Source organism: Siphateles boraxobius, unplaced genomic scaffold, assembly GCF_051911475.1.
Source record: "Siphateles boraxobius isolate OS27281-9 unplaced genomic scaffold, OSU_SipBor_1 43, whole genome shotgun sequence".
Classification (NCBI taxonomy): Eukaryota; Metazoa; Chordata; class Actinopteri; order Cypriniformes; family Leuciscidae; genus Siphateles; species Siphateles boraxobius.
This window is the reverse complement of record NW_027509064.1, coordinates 1,111,663-1,129,401: the sequence shown is the minus strand read 5'-3', so window position 1 is coordinate 1,129,401 and position 17,739 is coordinate 1,111,663. Positions and strand designations below refer to the sequence as shown.

Sequence of the window (17,739 nt, the reverse complement as noted above, 5' to 3'; positions counted from 1 at the left end):
CCCCGTTCTGGCCGGCCCGAGTATGGTTCGTGGACCTAATATCTCTTCTGGACGGCTCTCCCTTGGAGATTCCGATCAGGAGGGATCTACTCTCTCAGGAGGGCGGTACGATATTTCACCCCGCCAGAGTTGTGGAAACTGTGGGCTTGGCCTCTGAGGGGGCCCAGCACATAGAATCTGGTCTCTCAACTGAGGTTGTTGAGACCATCCTTCACTCCAGAGCTCCGTCCACGAGGAAGTTATATGCCCTGAAGTGGAAACTTTTCACTTCTTGGTGTGTAGAACACCGGCAGGACCCAGTTAACGGCCCAGTGGGTGCAGTGCTGGAGTTTCTGCAGGAGCGTTTCTCTGCAGGGTTATCCCCCTCCACACTAAAGGTGTATGTGGCGGCACTAGCTGCTTTCCATGTCCCTTTCAGTGGAGTTTCTCTTGGGAGACACCCACTTATAACTCGCTTCCTTCGTGGCACTTTGAGGCTGAGACCTGCAGTTCGTACGAGGGTGCCGACTTGGGATTTGGCCATTGTACTAGAGGGCCTTTCTTTGGCCCCCTTTGAACCTATTGAGGAAGTTTCTGAGAAATTTCTCACGTATAAAACTCTTTTTCTGCTTGCAATCTCCTCACTTAAGAGAATCTGAGATTTGCAGGCCCTGTCGGTTCCACCCTTGTGCCTGGAGTTCTTGCCTGGTATGGTTAAGGCTTTTCTATACCCTAGACCAGGTTATGTCCCTAAGGTCCCTACTAATGCTGTTGGACCTACAGTGCTGCAGGCTTTCTATCCTCCTCCTTTTGTGTCATCAGATCAGGAGAAACTTAACCTTCTCTGCCCGGTTAGGGCGTTAGACGCTTACGTCCACAGAGCTGCCCTGTGGAGGAAATCAGAACAGTTATTTGTGTGCTTTGGGCCACCCAGGAAAGGGTGTCCCGCGTCTAAACAGAGAATGAGCAAGTGGGTGGTTGAGGCCATCTCACTTGCTTATGAGTCGGCTGGTCAGCCTTCACCTTTGGCTGTACGAGCCCACTCTACTAGGAGTATGGCTGCTTCTAAAGCATTGTTGTCAGGAGTATCGCTAAGTGATGTTTGTGATGCGGCTGGGTGGTCCTCACCGCATACATTTGTTAAGTTCTATGAATTGGACTTAAGTTCCACTCCTGGGGCGCAGGTGCTCTCGTCCTCTGTGCGCTAGTTCCCACATGACGGTCATTTGCTCCTATGGCGACGTGGGTAGTGGCGTTCCCACAGCTTGACGCAGCTCGAGTTCCCTTGAAAGGGAACGTCTCGGTTACGTACGTAACCCTAGTTCCCTGATAGGGAACGAGACACTGCGTCGTTTTGCCATACTCCCAGTATGCCCGTTAGCGCTTCCTTCAGGCCTGTCAGAAGCTGTCGCGCTTGTGTTTTGGGAGTGCTATATAGTTTCCTGGTCGATGACGTCACCCGCCTATGACGTTCCGTCTCTCCATTGGACTGATTCCATACGTGCTTCATGACGCACACACGCAGAGGCGTTCCCACAGCTTGACGCAGCATCTCGTTCCCTATCAGGGAACTAGGGTTACATACGTAACCGAGACGTTTTTCCAAACTCTGTCTTCATTAAGGGAACATTTAAAAGAATATGTTTACTTGAACGCAGATTATACCCTTAACTATTGACAGTTAATTTACAAAATAATTTATTGAAGCCTCCAGACACTTCACCACGTGACAGCAGCATGCAGCTAGGCTCCTGATTGGTTAACGCGGCGCGAATTGACGCAGAAGTTCAGATTTTTTCAACTCTGGCAGCAGACGCGAATTTGCGTCAAACGCGTGAATGCACAAATAGCACTAACTTAATTATTCTCGCGTAACGCACTTAATGCGCCATACGCTCAATTCGCGCCATTCGTGCGAACTTGACGCGCGAATGAGGCGTATTTGCGTCTACCACGCCGCGCCCTACGCCTCATTCGCGCCGCGGGAATTTTTTACGCACGTAACGCGTCTTTGCATTGACTTAACATTGAAATCACTTGCGCCTGACGCGCTATTCGCGTCCGGTGTGAACGCACCATTAGACATCTTTTAATTTAAAAATTGCTTGCTGGGTTTCTTTGCTATTCACACATTCATTTTATTTAAGTGAAATTTAAGTAAATAAAAGGAAAGGGAAATCAAGGAAATTAATGTTGAAATAATAGTGGCTTTAGCCTAAGGCTGTAGATAGGTGGCTTTCTCCTAAGGCTGTAGATGGGAGGTCTGACATTTCTATAAATCTTTTCTTTAATTTTTTTTTCTTTTGAAAGAGTTTTGTGTTAGGCTATCTCTTTTTTTCTTGTTGTTTTGTCCTTATTATTTTCTACAGCTTTTTCTGTCATTCATTTTCTCTGTTTCTTGGGGTTGAACAGATAAATCTCTGTCAAATTGTCTGCATTGCACCAGACGCTTATTTCAATCAGATCATGGGTATCTTTAGTATGTTGTATTGTCAGTGCATTTTAGGATTCAGTTAAAGTACAAACTACTTCTAATGGGCTTCTTGGATTTCTATCAAACCTATTGTAAAATATCTTGTTTACAACTGTAACCCTGGTTCCCTGAGAAGGGAACGAGACACTGTGTCAGAATGTTGACACTATTCTGTGTGACTCCATCTGAAGAGCAGGTGAACTCACTCCAATATCATTGGTGAGATGTTGACGGATGACTGCATGACAGCATCTTGTTCTTCTCTCAGGGAACCAGGGTAACAGTCATAACCGAGACTTTCCCTTTTGAGGGAACTGAACGATGCATCAGAATGTTGATAGTAATGTTCATACCCACTATGCCATACTGAACAAATGCCTGCACTTTGGATCCTGAAGTGGACTTTATATCCTGGCTATATAATCTGATGAAGCTGTGTGAAGAGGCCCAGCTTGCTGGAACACAAACCTTCTGAAAGGAAACCCCTGATAACAATGCTTTAAAGGCAGCCATAATCCTCGTAGAGTGGGCTATAATGAGGCGAAGGAAGACCACACACCTCATAAGCCACAGAGATAGCCTCTACAATCCACTTGCCTATGCTTTGCTTAGATACTGAGGAACCCCATCTGGGTGAACCAAAACAGCCAACAATTGGTCAGATTTACAACACATAGAAGAGTAACAATTAAGAGCCCTAACTTGGAAACGCAAGTGGACCTTCTCTTTCTATGCCATCTGAAGGATGAAGGGCAAGAGGCCTTAGGCACACAACACGATCTAGAATGAATAAAAGCTTTTACCATGCCTGGAGGCACTGGCAGGCAGGAGGCACTAGGCAGGAGGAGGCAACAGACAGGGCCTGCAGATCTTCTACACTTTTTAGTGAAATAAGAACACAACCTTAAGAGATCTTAAATGTCCCTGAATCTGACTCAATAGGCTCATAGGTGGCCATTGACAAATCCTCTTAATCAATTGCCAAATCCCAGGCCGGAACTCTTGAATAACTTGCAGGCCTCAGCCTCATAGCACCACATAGGAAACATGACACTAGAGGGTGTCTCCGCAATGAGAAGTTAAGTCGGTCCAACCGGCGCTCTCTGTACCATAAAGTGAAGAGCTCTGGAGTTTGGTTGAGAGACCATAGTTTAAGGGTTGGTTCCCCTCAGGGGCCAAACCCACAGTTTACATATCTTTGTTTGGGGGTGATAAATGTTGCCCCCTACTTGAGATAGAAGATCCCTCCTAACGGGAATCATCCATGGAGAGCCGTCCTGGTGAGACATGATATTCTCATGATGGTCTCGTGTACAGAATGCCATATGAATCATGTTGGAGGCAACTGCCATGAGTCTTTGAAACTCATTTACAGTGACAGCTTGGCCTAGCTTGATCTTGCATACAGCTGAAAGAATCGACTCGATACGAGCAGGAGGCAGACATGCCTGCATCGTAGTTGAGTCCCATATCACTCCGAGAAAAGTGGTTCTCTGTAGTTCAGTTTTTAACCCAAGCACCTCATGTGAGCGAGGACAACATGTTGATGCAAATGTGGGACAACATGTATACAGTATCTAACAAATGTGAGTACACCCCTTACATTTCAGCAAACATTTTAGTATATCTTCTCAAGGGACAATACTATAGAAATGAAACTTGAATAGATTTTAGAGTAGTCAATGTGTTGCTTGTATAGCAGTATATTTACTGTCCTCTGAAAGTAACTCAACATACAGCCATTATTGTCAAAATAGCCGGCAACAAAAGGGAGTACATCCTCAGTGAACATGTCAAAACTGTGTCCAAAGTATCAATATTTTGTTTGAGCACTATTGTTATCTAGCACTGCCTTAATCCTCCTGGGCATGGAATTCACTAGAGCTGCACAGGTTGTTGCTGGGATCCTCTTCCACGCCTCTATAATGACATCACGAAGCTGCTGGATGTTAAACACATGGCGCCTCTCCACCTTCCGCTTGAGGATGCCCCACAGGTGCTCAATAGGGATCTGGGGCCTCATGTATCAATCTTGCGTACGCACAAAAACTTTGCTTACGCTAGCTTTCACGCTCACGGTCGGATGTACTAACAGTGAAATTAACGTGAGAATGTGCGTTCCTCCACGCCAATTTCATGTCTGGCGTACGTACATTTCTCATAGTTTTTGTTCGTTGGCGACTCTTATAGGCAATGAAGTTAAGTTGCAAACATTACACAGCGAATTGTTCTACAAGTCTATCGCACTACCACCTGTGGGAAGCATTGCTATTAATTTGCAATTTATAAAATAATTTACATATATTGTCACACGAGCCTTATGGGAATATTCTATCAATTATGCAATTAAGTAAGAACATATAAAAGCATATGCAAATTGATACAACCCTTAGTCTATGGCAATGGCAGCTTTGGCCTTATTAGAGGACATTGCTAATGGCAGAATCCGAAGAGAACGAGTTTTTAGGGACCACAATGATTTTCTGGCCCAGGATGATGACTGGCTTATCAGCCGTTTCAGATTTCCAAGGGCTATCCTCTTGGAGCTCTGTGCTGAGTTGGGTCCGAATCTAAAGAGAGAACAGCGAGGAGCCACGCAATACCCATTCCCTTGCAGGTGCTGACAACACTTGCTTTCCTGGCAACTGGTTCTTTCCAAAGGGAACTGGCAGACCGCTCAGGAATAAGCCAGTCGTCTTTGAGCCGCTCATGCCAGCGGTATGGGTTGGGATCATCCGCATGTCTACCAGGTATAAGGTTCCCATATGATGCAGTTGACCAGCCAAACATTAAAACGCAATTTGCAGCGATAGCCGGTTTTCCTAATGTAATCGGAGCGATCGACTGCACACACATTGCTATAAAGGCGCCATCTGAAGAAGAATTTGCATATGTGAATCGGAAACATTTCCATTCAATAAATGTGCAGATAATATTGGTTACCTTCGTGGCAGTCCTGTAGTAAATCCGAGTTTCCCACAGCAGCAGATACTACTCCAGAGAGTAAGGTGTCCCCCATAATTGAGGCAACTCTCTGCTCAAAGGGTGTAAGTTCATAGACCCCTTTACCACTGCCTGTTCTGCCCACACTTTGTCGGTGCGCAGCACTTCTCCATTTAATGTCCACCTTTATATCAGACCATTTCTTTTTAAGTCCATTTACAGTGCGACTTTCAGATCCCACCGCATTGACGGCATCAGCCAAACTCTCCCACTCATATTTTTTCCTTTTGTTATTAATTCCGGAGGACAATTAAAGTTTTTTTCTCGTTTCTACCTCCGATAGTAGCACCTCCGATTCACTTTCTGTAAAGTTTCACTTCTTGCCGCTTGCTTTAGCCATTTTCTTACTCCTTTCTTTTGCCAAAGTGAACTCATTACCATATTTAAATGTATTTAATTAAGGGAGGAGACTGGGTGGGGCGTTGTGCTCGTGCATGTGCACTCATTTTTACGTTAATTGGGATGTACAAAGAGAATATGCGTGGGATCCTTCGTACGCAGAGATTCATACATCTGATTTTTTTTGTGCGCACGCACATTTACAGCTTTGTCCGTACGCAATGTTTTAGTATGAATTCAACGCAAGTCTTTGTACATGAGGCCCCAGGTCTGGAGACATACTTGGCCACTCCATCACCTTCACCTTCAGCTTCCTCAGTAAGGCAGTTGTCATATTGGCGGTGTGGTCGTTATCATGCCGTTCGACCAAGTTTCTGAAGGGAGGGCATCATGTTCTGCTTCAGAATGTCACAGTACATGTTGGAATCCATGTTTCCCTCAATGAATCCCAGACCATGATGCTACCACCACCATGCTAGACTGTAGGCAAGACACAATTTTCTTGGTTCTCCTCACCAGGGCGTCAGCACACATGCTGGACACCATCTGAGCCAAACAAGTGTATCTTAGTCTCATCAGACCACAGGACATGGTTCCAGTAATTCATGCTCTTGGACAGGTTGATTTCCGCATACTGTTTGCGGGCTTTCTTGTAAGCCAGCTTCAGAAGAGGCTTCCTTCAGGGACAACGGCCATGTAAACTGACTTGTAGCAGTGTGCTGCGTATGGTCTGAGCACTGACAAGCTAATCTTCCGCTTCTGCAACCTCTAAAGCAACGCTGGGAGGACTCATGTGTTTTTCTTTTGAAGCCAGCTTCTGCACCTGATGCACAGCATGAGGACTCAACTTCTTTGATTGACCCTTGCGAAGCCTGTTCCTAGTGGAATCCGTCTTGAAAACCCCTGTATGACCCTGGCCACTGTACTGTAACTCAGTATCAGGGTGTTACCAATCTTCTTATAGCCTAGGCGATCTTTGTGGTGAGCAACAATTCTAATTCTCAAATCCTTAGAGTTCTTTGCCATGAAGTGCCATGTTGAACATCCAGTGGTCAGAAAGAGAGAATTGTAATCAAAGCGCAAATTTTAACTGCTCTAATACAAGATTTGTATGGTCCTGTCAAGCAGACAAAACATGAACATGATGAACAGTACATGTGGCTTTGCATGGTTAAACGACGTACAGCTCTCATCACTTAGGGTGTACTCACTTTTGTTGCCAGCTATTTTGACAATAATGGTTTATGTTGAGTTATTTTCAGAGGATAGTAAATATATACTGCTATACAAGCAGCACATTCACTACTCTAAAATATTATCTAAAATATTTTAGTCTATGAGATGTACTAAATTGTTTGCTGAAATGTGAGGGGTGTACTCACTTTTTTGAGAAACTGTATGTATATGTATGTATATACTGTGTATATGTATGTATATACTGTGTATATATATATATATATATATATATATATATATATATATATATATATATATACACAGTATATATATATATATATATATATATACAGTAGTATATATATATATATATATATATATATATATATATACACAAGAAAAGTTGGACTTGATTCAACAATTTTAAGTGGTTGAAAATAAAACTCCTTATTTGGTCCTTCGTGGAAAAAAGTGGGCACCCATAGGATTTGATTGAGACTATTATTCAGAGCATTTTTTTTATTTGTCCAATAATAATCAATAAATCCTACACAATGCATATCATACATACACATACATGAAGGGATGAGCCTATACAACATTCTCAATGTGGCCCACACTAATGTGAATAAGGGACCCCCTTTGTCACATTATGTCTGTAGGGCTGTCGATTTAAAGTGTGAGTTGATGAGTGGAACAACTTCTTAGTTGTAGATATTTCAGGGTGGGCGATTTAACCAAAGTTAAAAAAAAATACACAAAATTATTCATTTTATATCATAGTAGAAGTATCAGATCATGATATTATTTTAGATGGATTTAAAAAAAAAAAAAACACACACACACATTGCCAGTTTTAGATGTATAGCAATTTTATGTACAGTAATAATTTACAAATGAAAGACTCTTAATTATTTTCTTTGAAACTACAACCCCAAACCAAAAGATTAGATTATTCATTAATGATAAGAAATGGTAAACCTGGCTTCAGTGCGAAAACAAATAAATAAAACACTTAAAATCAGTAATACTAAAATTATAAAACAGGTAGTTTCAACTCTGATTGAACTGTGTTAAGCCATTGACAATTAATACACACCACAATTTTTTGAGACATACACATTTCACTCTTTAACATGCAATTAAAGAAATCAATTGGAATGTACATCTGGCTCATGAAAGTGTTGATAAATTGTAAATCTCTGATGGTTAAGCTTGAAACAATTATACATAGTTTTATGAAGAAAAAAAAGTAAACCTGGCAAAAGAAACCATCTACCTTGGATAAATGAGACTATAAGGTCATTAATGAAACAGAGGGACCACACCCTTAAGATGGCTATCAAGAATAAACTGTCTCATGAGAGTCGTTTATATACCACATTGAGGAATAAGGTTTAAAAAAAACTCAGGCAGGCAAAAGCAAGATTTTTTATTGACACTATTCGTGAAGCTAAGGGAAATAAATCATGCACCATCAATAAACCAATACAATTGAATATAGATGGAAATGTAACCCATGATCCAAGTAAAGTGGCTGCAGCATTTAATTCCATAAATGCTCTATCCTAGAATTTTGCCAGATCAAATTATTCTCTAACTCCTTTAGATACAAGTGACAAACTTTAAAGTAAATTCGATCATCTCTTTCGTTCAAGGGAAATATATATATATATATATATATATATATATATATATATGGGATGGACACAGCATTCATAAAAACCTATAAGGGGGCACTCATTCAATCTATTACAAAAATTGTTAATTGGTCAATTAATGGAGTGTTTCCCAGTTCTCGGAAAACTGCAATAATAACACCGGTATGTACATGCGGGGATCATAGTGTTATCAGCAACTATCAACCGATAAGCATTCTTCCAGTAGTTTAAAAAATTGCAGAAAAATTGATATCTCAACAGATTACAATGCATTTAAATGCAGGTTCCTTCCCATTACATCCGATGCAATTTGGATTTCGAAAATATCATTCTACGGAAACGGCTAATGTCTTTCTGTTGAAAAATATAAAGGCTAAACTGGAGAAGGGTGGGGTGGTCGGAGCTGTTTTTCATGATTTAAAAATGATTTTAAAAAAGCTTTTGATTTGGTAAATCAGGAGGTTTTAATTAAGTTATCAAAGTTCAATTTTTCATCAGATGTCATTAAATGGATAAAATCATGTTACAGACAGAAAACAATGTGTTCGTGTGGATAATAACATCTCCCAAATAACTGACATTAATTTGGGTGTACCCCAAGGTTCCATTTTGGATCCCCTGTTATTCAGGTTATATATCAATGGTCTTACCTGAGGTCTGTCCACCTAATGTCTCCTGCCAGATGTATGCTGATTACACTGTGATATATCTACATGCTACAAACAAGAGACAAGCTGCAGAAGAGCTATCAGCTACAATGATCAATATCTCCAATTGACAAGCAAACTCGTGTCTGCACATTAACACTGATAAATCAGTATGTTTTTTTTCGAAATCCGCAAATAGAGGTCTAGACCCAGATGTTATAGTAGCAGAGAAAAGACTTGCAGTAGTCCAAGAATTCAAATATCTGGGAATAATAATAGATTCATGTCTTTCATTTAAACCACAGGTGAAAATAGTCATACATAGAATCAAATTTAATTTGGCAAATTTCAGACACATTAGGAATAATTTAACTACAGAGGCCTCAAAGTTATATATTAATGCTATGATTTTATCACACATGAATTAATGTCTTACCAGTTGGACACAGATAGGTCGGACCACATTACGAAGTTGAAACACTTTATAAACGGGCCTTAAAAACGTTCGATAAAAAGACAAATTCATATCACCATTGTAAAATCTTAATTAAATATGATCTGCTAAATTGGGAAAACATGATTAAGTTTGCAGATATCTTACTTGTATATAAAACTTTTCATGGTATGGCTCCCCCTCCACTCAATAAATTCGTCCAACAAAATCTAAACTCATCCACCAGAGCATCCAAAAGAGGGGATTGCAAAATACCATGTAGAAAAAGTAGTTTTGGACAGTCAGCTTTATCTTTTCGAGCAGCTCATACATGGAATACCATACCCACAGAACATCCTGGTTGCGTATGCAACCCTCCTGAAGGAGGGAACGGAGGACGTAGGCGAGTTCGACTGGATCACGACAGAGAGACAATCGTCTTCGAGTACTATTGAACAAGCCAATGGAATTGGTTGTGTGTGATTCGCATCACAAACTCCGCCCCCACAGCGCGGGTATAAATACGGAAGTTGATGCACGCACTAGTTGCTTTTACCCGGAGTCAGCGGTGGTCCAGCGGTAGTGGCAAGGGGATTACGTCCTCCGTCCCCTCCTTCAGGGAACGGAGGGTTGCATACGCAACCAGGACGTTCCCTTTCAGTCGATACCATCGGACGTAGTCGACTTCGATTGAATGGGGATAACCATTGAAAACACCACTAAAGCGTGCCACCTTCCAGTGCCTAGACAAAAGTCTCCTGATACCCCCACAATTTTAAGGTGGGGAAGGACGGCTTAGGCCAGGGAAGTAACTGCTGTTCCTACAGGACCACTGGGAAAGCGTTCCCCGTTCATTGGAAGGAAGGGACGCTGCGGAAGCCACATCCTACCCGAAGAGAGGTAACGTGGAGAATAAACATATGAACTGGGCAGATGAACGGGCAATATGACATATGGAATGACACTGGGGTGGCTCCAGCCTAAAACGGGGGGAGACTCACCAGACAGTGACGGCAGAGAGGCTCTGCCGAAGGGAAGACACGGGCTCGCCGTAGGGAGTCATAGCGTGGAGGAATACACATATGGGATCACCGTAGGGACCGCAACATATGGACTCAGCCTAACACAGGTTCCACACTGCTTACGAGTGGTAGGCCTAACACCAGACGTTCCGCATGTCCGACGCCGGAGGGGTGAGGAGGAACTCAACAGGGTTCGGTTTAAGGGAACTCAAGTGGAGTAGAATGGCGCACGTATCTAGTCCACAGGAGGGTAATGGCGCAGCAAGCCGACACTTGAATCAGGCTCACGGTGAAACTGGCTTCATGAGAAGGAAGCCCACGCGAAGCAGCGGTTCAATCTAGGTGTCGCCAAGCCCCCAACTCTAGAATCTTTCTGCAAAGCACTCTGTCAACACCCAGGCGGAGCACACACTCATTATAGAGGAGCTAAACACCTAAGTGGACATGAGCATCTCGGAATTTTTTCATCAAAAATGAAGGCAGCCACCATTCAGTGGGCCAACTTCGCCTGGAAACAGCCTTCCCTCTCTGCTGAATTCCTAACAGATAAGAGCTGGTCTGAGGTCTAAGGCTTAAATTCTGTACACGTAACCCGCAATGAAGCGGACGGACAGAGAAAGCCAGGGCTGGGTCTGCCTCCTCCGGGGCAGCGCTTGCAGGCTCACCACCTACTCCTATTACGGGAGAGTTAGGAACTTTGGGCACAATCCAGGCCGGGGTCTCAGCTCGTGAGAGTTAGCCGGCCCGAACTCCAGGCACAATTCGTTGACCGAAAGCTAGCAAGTCCCTATCCTCTAGTAGAGACCATTGCGAGCAGGAGAACTGTTTTAACATAATTTTTAACCCACTGCCTGCAGTGGCTCAGGGGTAGTCTCTGCAGTGCAGTTGCACCAGAGATAAGGCCCAAGAGGATAAAGAGCATCTCGGAATTTTTTCATCAAAAATGAAGGCAGCCACCATTCAGTGGGCCAACTTCGCTTGGAAACAGGAGGTTTCCGCTTTTTAGGAGGCTCACTGGGGAACGCATTTCTGCGGGCCCCCGGGGGCAGCTGAGAGTCAGCGTCTGTCCAAGGGTTGTCCGCTCGGATAGACTAAATGCAACGAATCTGGAGAGGCAACTGTGCGTCCCTGGAGTGGTCATGACCCAGCTGGACCGCCAGGGGATGGTCCACTCACCCTGGCCATAACTGTCGTGAGGCTCGTCAGCGGCACGATTGAGTAGGCCGGGAAAAAGTGGAATGAAGCATCCTCAGAAGCTTCTGACTCCTCGGAGGAGGTGACAGGAGAGTTGTGGCATGCGAGGGAAGCTTACGCAACGGCCACAATGTCAATAACTCAAGGCATGATTGCGCGTGCAGTCGAAGGTCACCCAAGCCTCCGTTAAAGCACGCCCTTTGTACATGGCCCCTCAGTCAGTGAAGGTTTGGCAGCAGACCGGGGTGAACCATTGTCACACATGGTGTGCTGCTCTGACACGGTCACCTCGGGCCTCGATCTGAAGCTAGCGCTGAAGTGGCCTCCATATGGAGGAAGCCTAGCGGCTGCATCTGCCTTATGCCCCGGGAGCCTCTGAAAGTTCTTTCAGTGGAACCCTTTCTCACTTCAATACACACACCAGCCGAACACACTCTAGTGGAGAGATGTGTTGGATCGAGTCCACCTCCAAAACTGAAAAAGAGATAATCAACCCGTGGGCGAGATTGCTCTCTCCCAGTTGACCTGAAACCCCATCTGGCTATGGAGTACTCGAAGGGAAGGACTCACACTCTGATGTACTGATACTTCACACCCTCACATGTAACTCACAGGATGGCCTGCGGTGCGGAAGGTAGAGATCTGAAGCACATGTCATTCAGGTCAGATGCTGCAGACCAATCTTGGGCCAAGACGGTCATGACCCACCACCTAGTAGCATGAAGAACGAGTTTACAACTGGCCTTCATACCGGCTGGAGGAGCGGCTATATCAAATCCTTCGCCAGCAGGAAAAGATAAGCGCGCACAAGTCAGGAGCATTGCCTAACACAAGGTGTGAGGAATATCACCGGATTTTCAGGAGCACATCTGCTCAACACATAGTGTGACGATTATCACTGACTTGGGCGGGATAGCCGAGCCTGTGGTGGGGCAGCAAAGTGGAGAGTGTGGTGTTAGTGTGCTGTGCAACACTGACCTGTCTCCACTAGCGGCAGTGGGCATGTGAGAAGGCGGATGAACGGGTCCTTGAACGCACCAAGCTGCCTGCTGGCGACCAAGGGGGAGCTGAGGGGTGTAAGGCTATAGAGGGTCACACCCGCCAGACTGGCCCTCTTGGGGCCCCAGGAATAGAGAAGTTTGCTCTTTTTTTGAAAATGTGGGTACCGTTGACCACGTTTTTATAGGCGTCAACGGCGGAAAAAATACACCCACACAACAAAAAGCTCCAGCCAGCCCTCCAACCAGCCGGAGGGAGTGGATCGGTGACCACTCCAAGAACAACTTCTCCATCTCTGGGGAGCCCGTCCAGGTTCAACGTTTCTGCTGTCGCTTACCACCTGGCTTGGCAGCACCTGGAGTGGGCCTGGTGGACCTGAAGGAACGGCATGGCATGCAGAGATGAAGTGGCTTGCGTACAAGCTTTGTGAGCCTTGCCCGCAAGCGCGGACGAGAACTTACAGGCTTAAGAGGGGTGACGAGGATCACCTCTCCAGGAAGCAGCAGTTGCCGGACACAGTTGCATCGTAACAGAACGCTCCACTGGAGGGATAGCCTCATAACCCTTCACCGCTCCCCCGTCAAGGGTAGTGAGGGGGGAGAGCTACTTAGGCGGTTTCGGGCAGAGAAAGGTGCCGTCCACGCCCTCGTAAGCTCCTCATGCACTTCAGGAAAGAAAGGTACCGGGGGCGGCGGGCTGAGAACCAGCCCGGCCCGCTCCGATAAACCAATCATCCAACCGAGACGGCTTGGGACATGGTGGAGGGTTCCACACGAGCCCTACCGCCTCGGTGGCCTTTTTCAGCATGGCTGACATCTCTGGATCTGGCTCGGGCAACGCCGGTCTCTCAGAGGGAGGCAGCATGGCCAAGTCGTCATCTCCAGAGTTCAGCTCCCCTTCCGATGCTGCAATAGACATACTGTCCCCTGGAGGGACCCTAAATGAAACAACTGGTCGGTCCACTTCAGAGGGACCAGCAGGTTCACTTGGGAGCTCCGCCGGCTGTGGTGCAAAGTAGGAGTGAGGGACCCACGGGGACGTACCGGGTTGATTGCCCCTCACTGTGATCCTCAGATCACCCAGCATGGACGGCACCCCAGTCTTCCTCTGGGAAGATAACCAAGAAGAATGGCCAGGGTGTGTGGCCCAGAGTCGGGGACTACACTTTCGACATAGGCGAGTCTCGATCTCAACACCGAGATCGCCATGTTCCCGCAATGAGAACATGACTCATCCACGAAAGCTCCCTCAGCAAATGGGATAGTCACCAGTGCCGGAGCACACAGGGAACCGTCGCAACACTGAATCATTCAAACTTAAACAGTGAAGCACTCACTTCTCGCCCTCTAACCAGCCGTCAACACACAACAAAACAGTTAAAAATTTGGTGCTGTTAAAACAGCAGTTGAGAGCTGAGAAGCTTGCGATCACCGCTGCACCCATGCTGTAGAACACCAACACTGGGAGGTCTTTCAGCAAGAACACCGACGCACTTGCTCGTTGAAACAACAGCACTCTTCAGAGACATCAATAACGATGGGTTCCGAAGCAAAAGGCAACTAGTGCGTGCATCCACTTCCGTAGTTATACCCGCGCCGCGGGGGTGGAGTGTGTGATGCGAATCACGCACGCCAATTCCATTGGCTCGTTCAGTAGTACTCGAAGACGAGTGGCTCTCTGACGCGATCCCCATTCAGTCGAAGTCGACTACGTCCAACGTTATCAACTGAAAGGGAACTAAGGAACATCACATCTATCAAATCATTCTCCAAATCCATAAAACAAAGGTTATTGACAAATCTAATATGCTGCCATAATCCAGAATAATGTGTTTGTATTCATTGCTATAGTGGTGTTTCTGTGTGTGCTTATGTGTTGTTGATGCATTCTAATCTGTGTCTATACACCTCTTTAATGTATTTATTGTATTGGTGTAGTGTATTTATTGTTTTAATCATCAACCTGCTATAGGGACTGCAGATGAAAATTAGCCTATATGGCTAAATCTGGCACATTTACATGTTGGACTTTGTACTCATGTTGATTAATGTGCATTGAAGAATAAAGAAATCTCAATAAGAGGCTGTTCTAGTCATTTAGAGAAATGTGACACCACATTTTGTCTACAAACAATTGTTAAGTTGTTTTCACAAAAGGCTGATATTTAAATGAACATATCTCATTAAATGCTAAAACCTTTTAGTTGTGTTGTGTTGACTGATTAATATTTTGTGCAAATCTGGACGGATTCCCCTGGGCACCCGAACAAAAATGCACATTGGTTTTACTCAAATCACTTAAACTAAATGCTTAATTTTGGCTTAAAAACATTGAAATGCACCCTTCAAAAAAAACTAACAAAAAAACAATTTTTAGGCAATATTAATTTTGTATCTCAAATAATCATGGAACCTGGTCTGTCAGGTCTTGTTAATTAGTTTTACATCACAGGTGACCCAAGAGCTGGTGGTCTTCTATCTAATGCTGTGATATGTGGCATTTCATGCTTTTCATTTCGTTCATTTAGAATGCAGTGTTCAAATATGTTTGAACAGAGATAACATTTTCTAGGATTTACTATACATTAGTAAATTCAATTCTTAAAGCTCAATATTAGATGATACACACATGGACACACTACAGATACGTGTGAATATTTGCTTGTGTAATCAAATGTCAAGTATAATCGCTTTCATTTTTTGAGATACAGAGATGCATGTTCTGCTGTCACATTCTCAGCCACACTTAAAAAGGTTTTTTCCCCTTTATGTGATTTTATGTTTCTGTCAGAAATTACATTTTGGTCTTGAGGTTGGGAAATATTATCATCCATCTCTACACTGTGTTTTTATTTTTTCATTTCGTGAGCTTAGAATTATACGGTTCTATCTCCACTTTTGGTCGAAATTGAGTTTTTGACATAATCTTATCCACTGGGTGTTTATTAATGCCTGTGTGGGGTTATTTTTGTAAAAAAAATATTTTGTTAGTAGTTATTAATAAAATAAAAAGGTTCCATCTCACAAAACAGGAGGGATGTAAAAACTTTGATGCTCAATTTCTCAGAACTACCCTAAACGGAGATAGAACTGTATAATTCTAAGCTCACGATTTGTTTAATTGTATTAAAGAAACATTTAACATATTCAGTAATAGTAGATTAGCTTGCTCATAATGGTATGGATAGCGTTTTACGGGATAGCTTAATAATTTCTTTCTCCTATCTCAGCTTAATGTGCAGAGTCAACTGCAACAATGGCGTGAGTTTGGAGACAACAATGGCGTGAGTCTGGGACAGTTTATGTGTTTGTCTGACCAGTGGAGGACAGGGGGAGTGTTTGGGAAACCAGTCATTGTTTTTTTTTTTTATGTGTATTTTTTTTTTTTGTTGTTGATGCAAGTGGCACAGAAATTACTCACTTCACCTTCAAATGGGATATGTCAGAATATAATAGATTAATTTTGTTCAAATGCATTTAACATAACACATTTAACATAACACAATTGATTGATAATCATTTCTCTCTCTCTTTATCTCTCTCTCTCCTTCTCCTCTCTCTCTCTCTCTCTCTCTCTCTCTCTCTCTCTCTCTCTCTCTCTCTCTCTCTCTCTCTCTCTCTCTCTCTATCTCTCTCTCTCTCTCTCTCAGGGGTACCAGCGCTCCAATCATTTCATCGCAACACAAGGTAAGTCTATATACTTCTGCTACTTTAATATCACTTTTGTTTTTGTATTGTGTATTTGTTGATAAAAAAAAATTCATTTAAGTGTGTGTGTGTGTGTGTGTGTGTGTGTGGCCTGGTAAACCCTACCTTGTGGGGACAAAATGTCCCCATAAGGATGGCAATATCTGAAATCCTTGTTCGTGTGGGGACATTTTTTGGTCCCCATGAGGAAAACAGCTTATAAATCATACTAAGTGATGTTTTTTGAAAATGTAAAAATGCAGAAAGTTTTCTGTGATGAGTAGGTTTAGGGGTAGGGTTAGTGTAAGGGAATAGAATATACAGTTTGTAAAGTATAAATATCATTATGTCTATGGAAAGTCCCCATAAAACATGGAAACACTACATGTGTGTGTGTGTGTGTGTGTGTGTGTGTGTGTGTGTGTGTGTGTGTGTGTGTGTGTGTGTGTGTGTGTGTGTGTGTGTGTGTGTGTGTCTGTGTCTGTGTCTGTGTGTGTGTGTGTGTGTGTGTGTGTGTGTGTGTCTGTGTCTGTGTCTGTGTGTGTGTGTGTGTGTGTGCCCCAATTATTCTACAATGGATTGAATGATTCATATGCAGATATTGTTTTTGACGTTTTATCTTATTTTCTCTGTTGGCACGCAACAGCACTATAGAATACTATAGAACAACATTTATGAATTGTGTGTGGCACAAACTCTTCATTCAACAGAATATCTGCTTGGAGATAATTACCTGCTTAATTTTGGCCAAATCAAAGATGCATTGTGTAAGAATTGCATAGTGGTGCATGTAGAATTTAACGGGTCACACAAACATAAAAAAAAAAAAAAATTGTCCTCAGGTTGGATGGCAATCTCTAATTTTAGTGCTTTGAAAATCAACCATTATTAAACAACCATTATTAATCCAGTTTAATGGGAAAGGGAAGCTAATATGCATTCTAAAAATCTAAATAATTGTGATAATGTATCTAGAATATATAATAATATTATATATATATATATATATATATATATATATATAATGATTTTCATTACACGAGAGTAGATGTTAAACTTCATGCTGATTTGTACTCGGCTTTCGCCAAGATAAGCACCAACTAAGACATAGTTTTACAGTAACCTAT

The 17,739-nt window shown here is 43.4% G+C and overlaps 1 protein-coding gene across 10 annotated transcripts in view; it reads left to right on the top strand.

Annotated features, from left to right (window-relative positions):
• The window catches only part of ptprua (protein tyrosine phosphatase receptor type Ua), a 555,997-nt gene that overhangs the window by 465,954 nt on the left and 72,304 nt on the right, over positions 1–17,739 (top strand). For 7 of the 10 annotated variants that reach the window (XM_077200103.1, XM_077200104.1, XM_077200102.1 and 4 more), the window contains 2 exons: positions 16,156–16,209; positions 16,576–16,612. In XM_077200103.1, coding sequence (XP_077056218.1) covers positions 16,156–16,209; positions 16,576–16,612 — 91 coding nt within the window. The remainder of the gene's footprint in view (positions 1–16,155; positions 16,210–16,575; positions 16,613–17,739) is intronic. The other 3 variants (XM_077200106.1, XM_077200105.1, XM_077200111.1) reach the window with 1 other exon arrangement.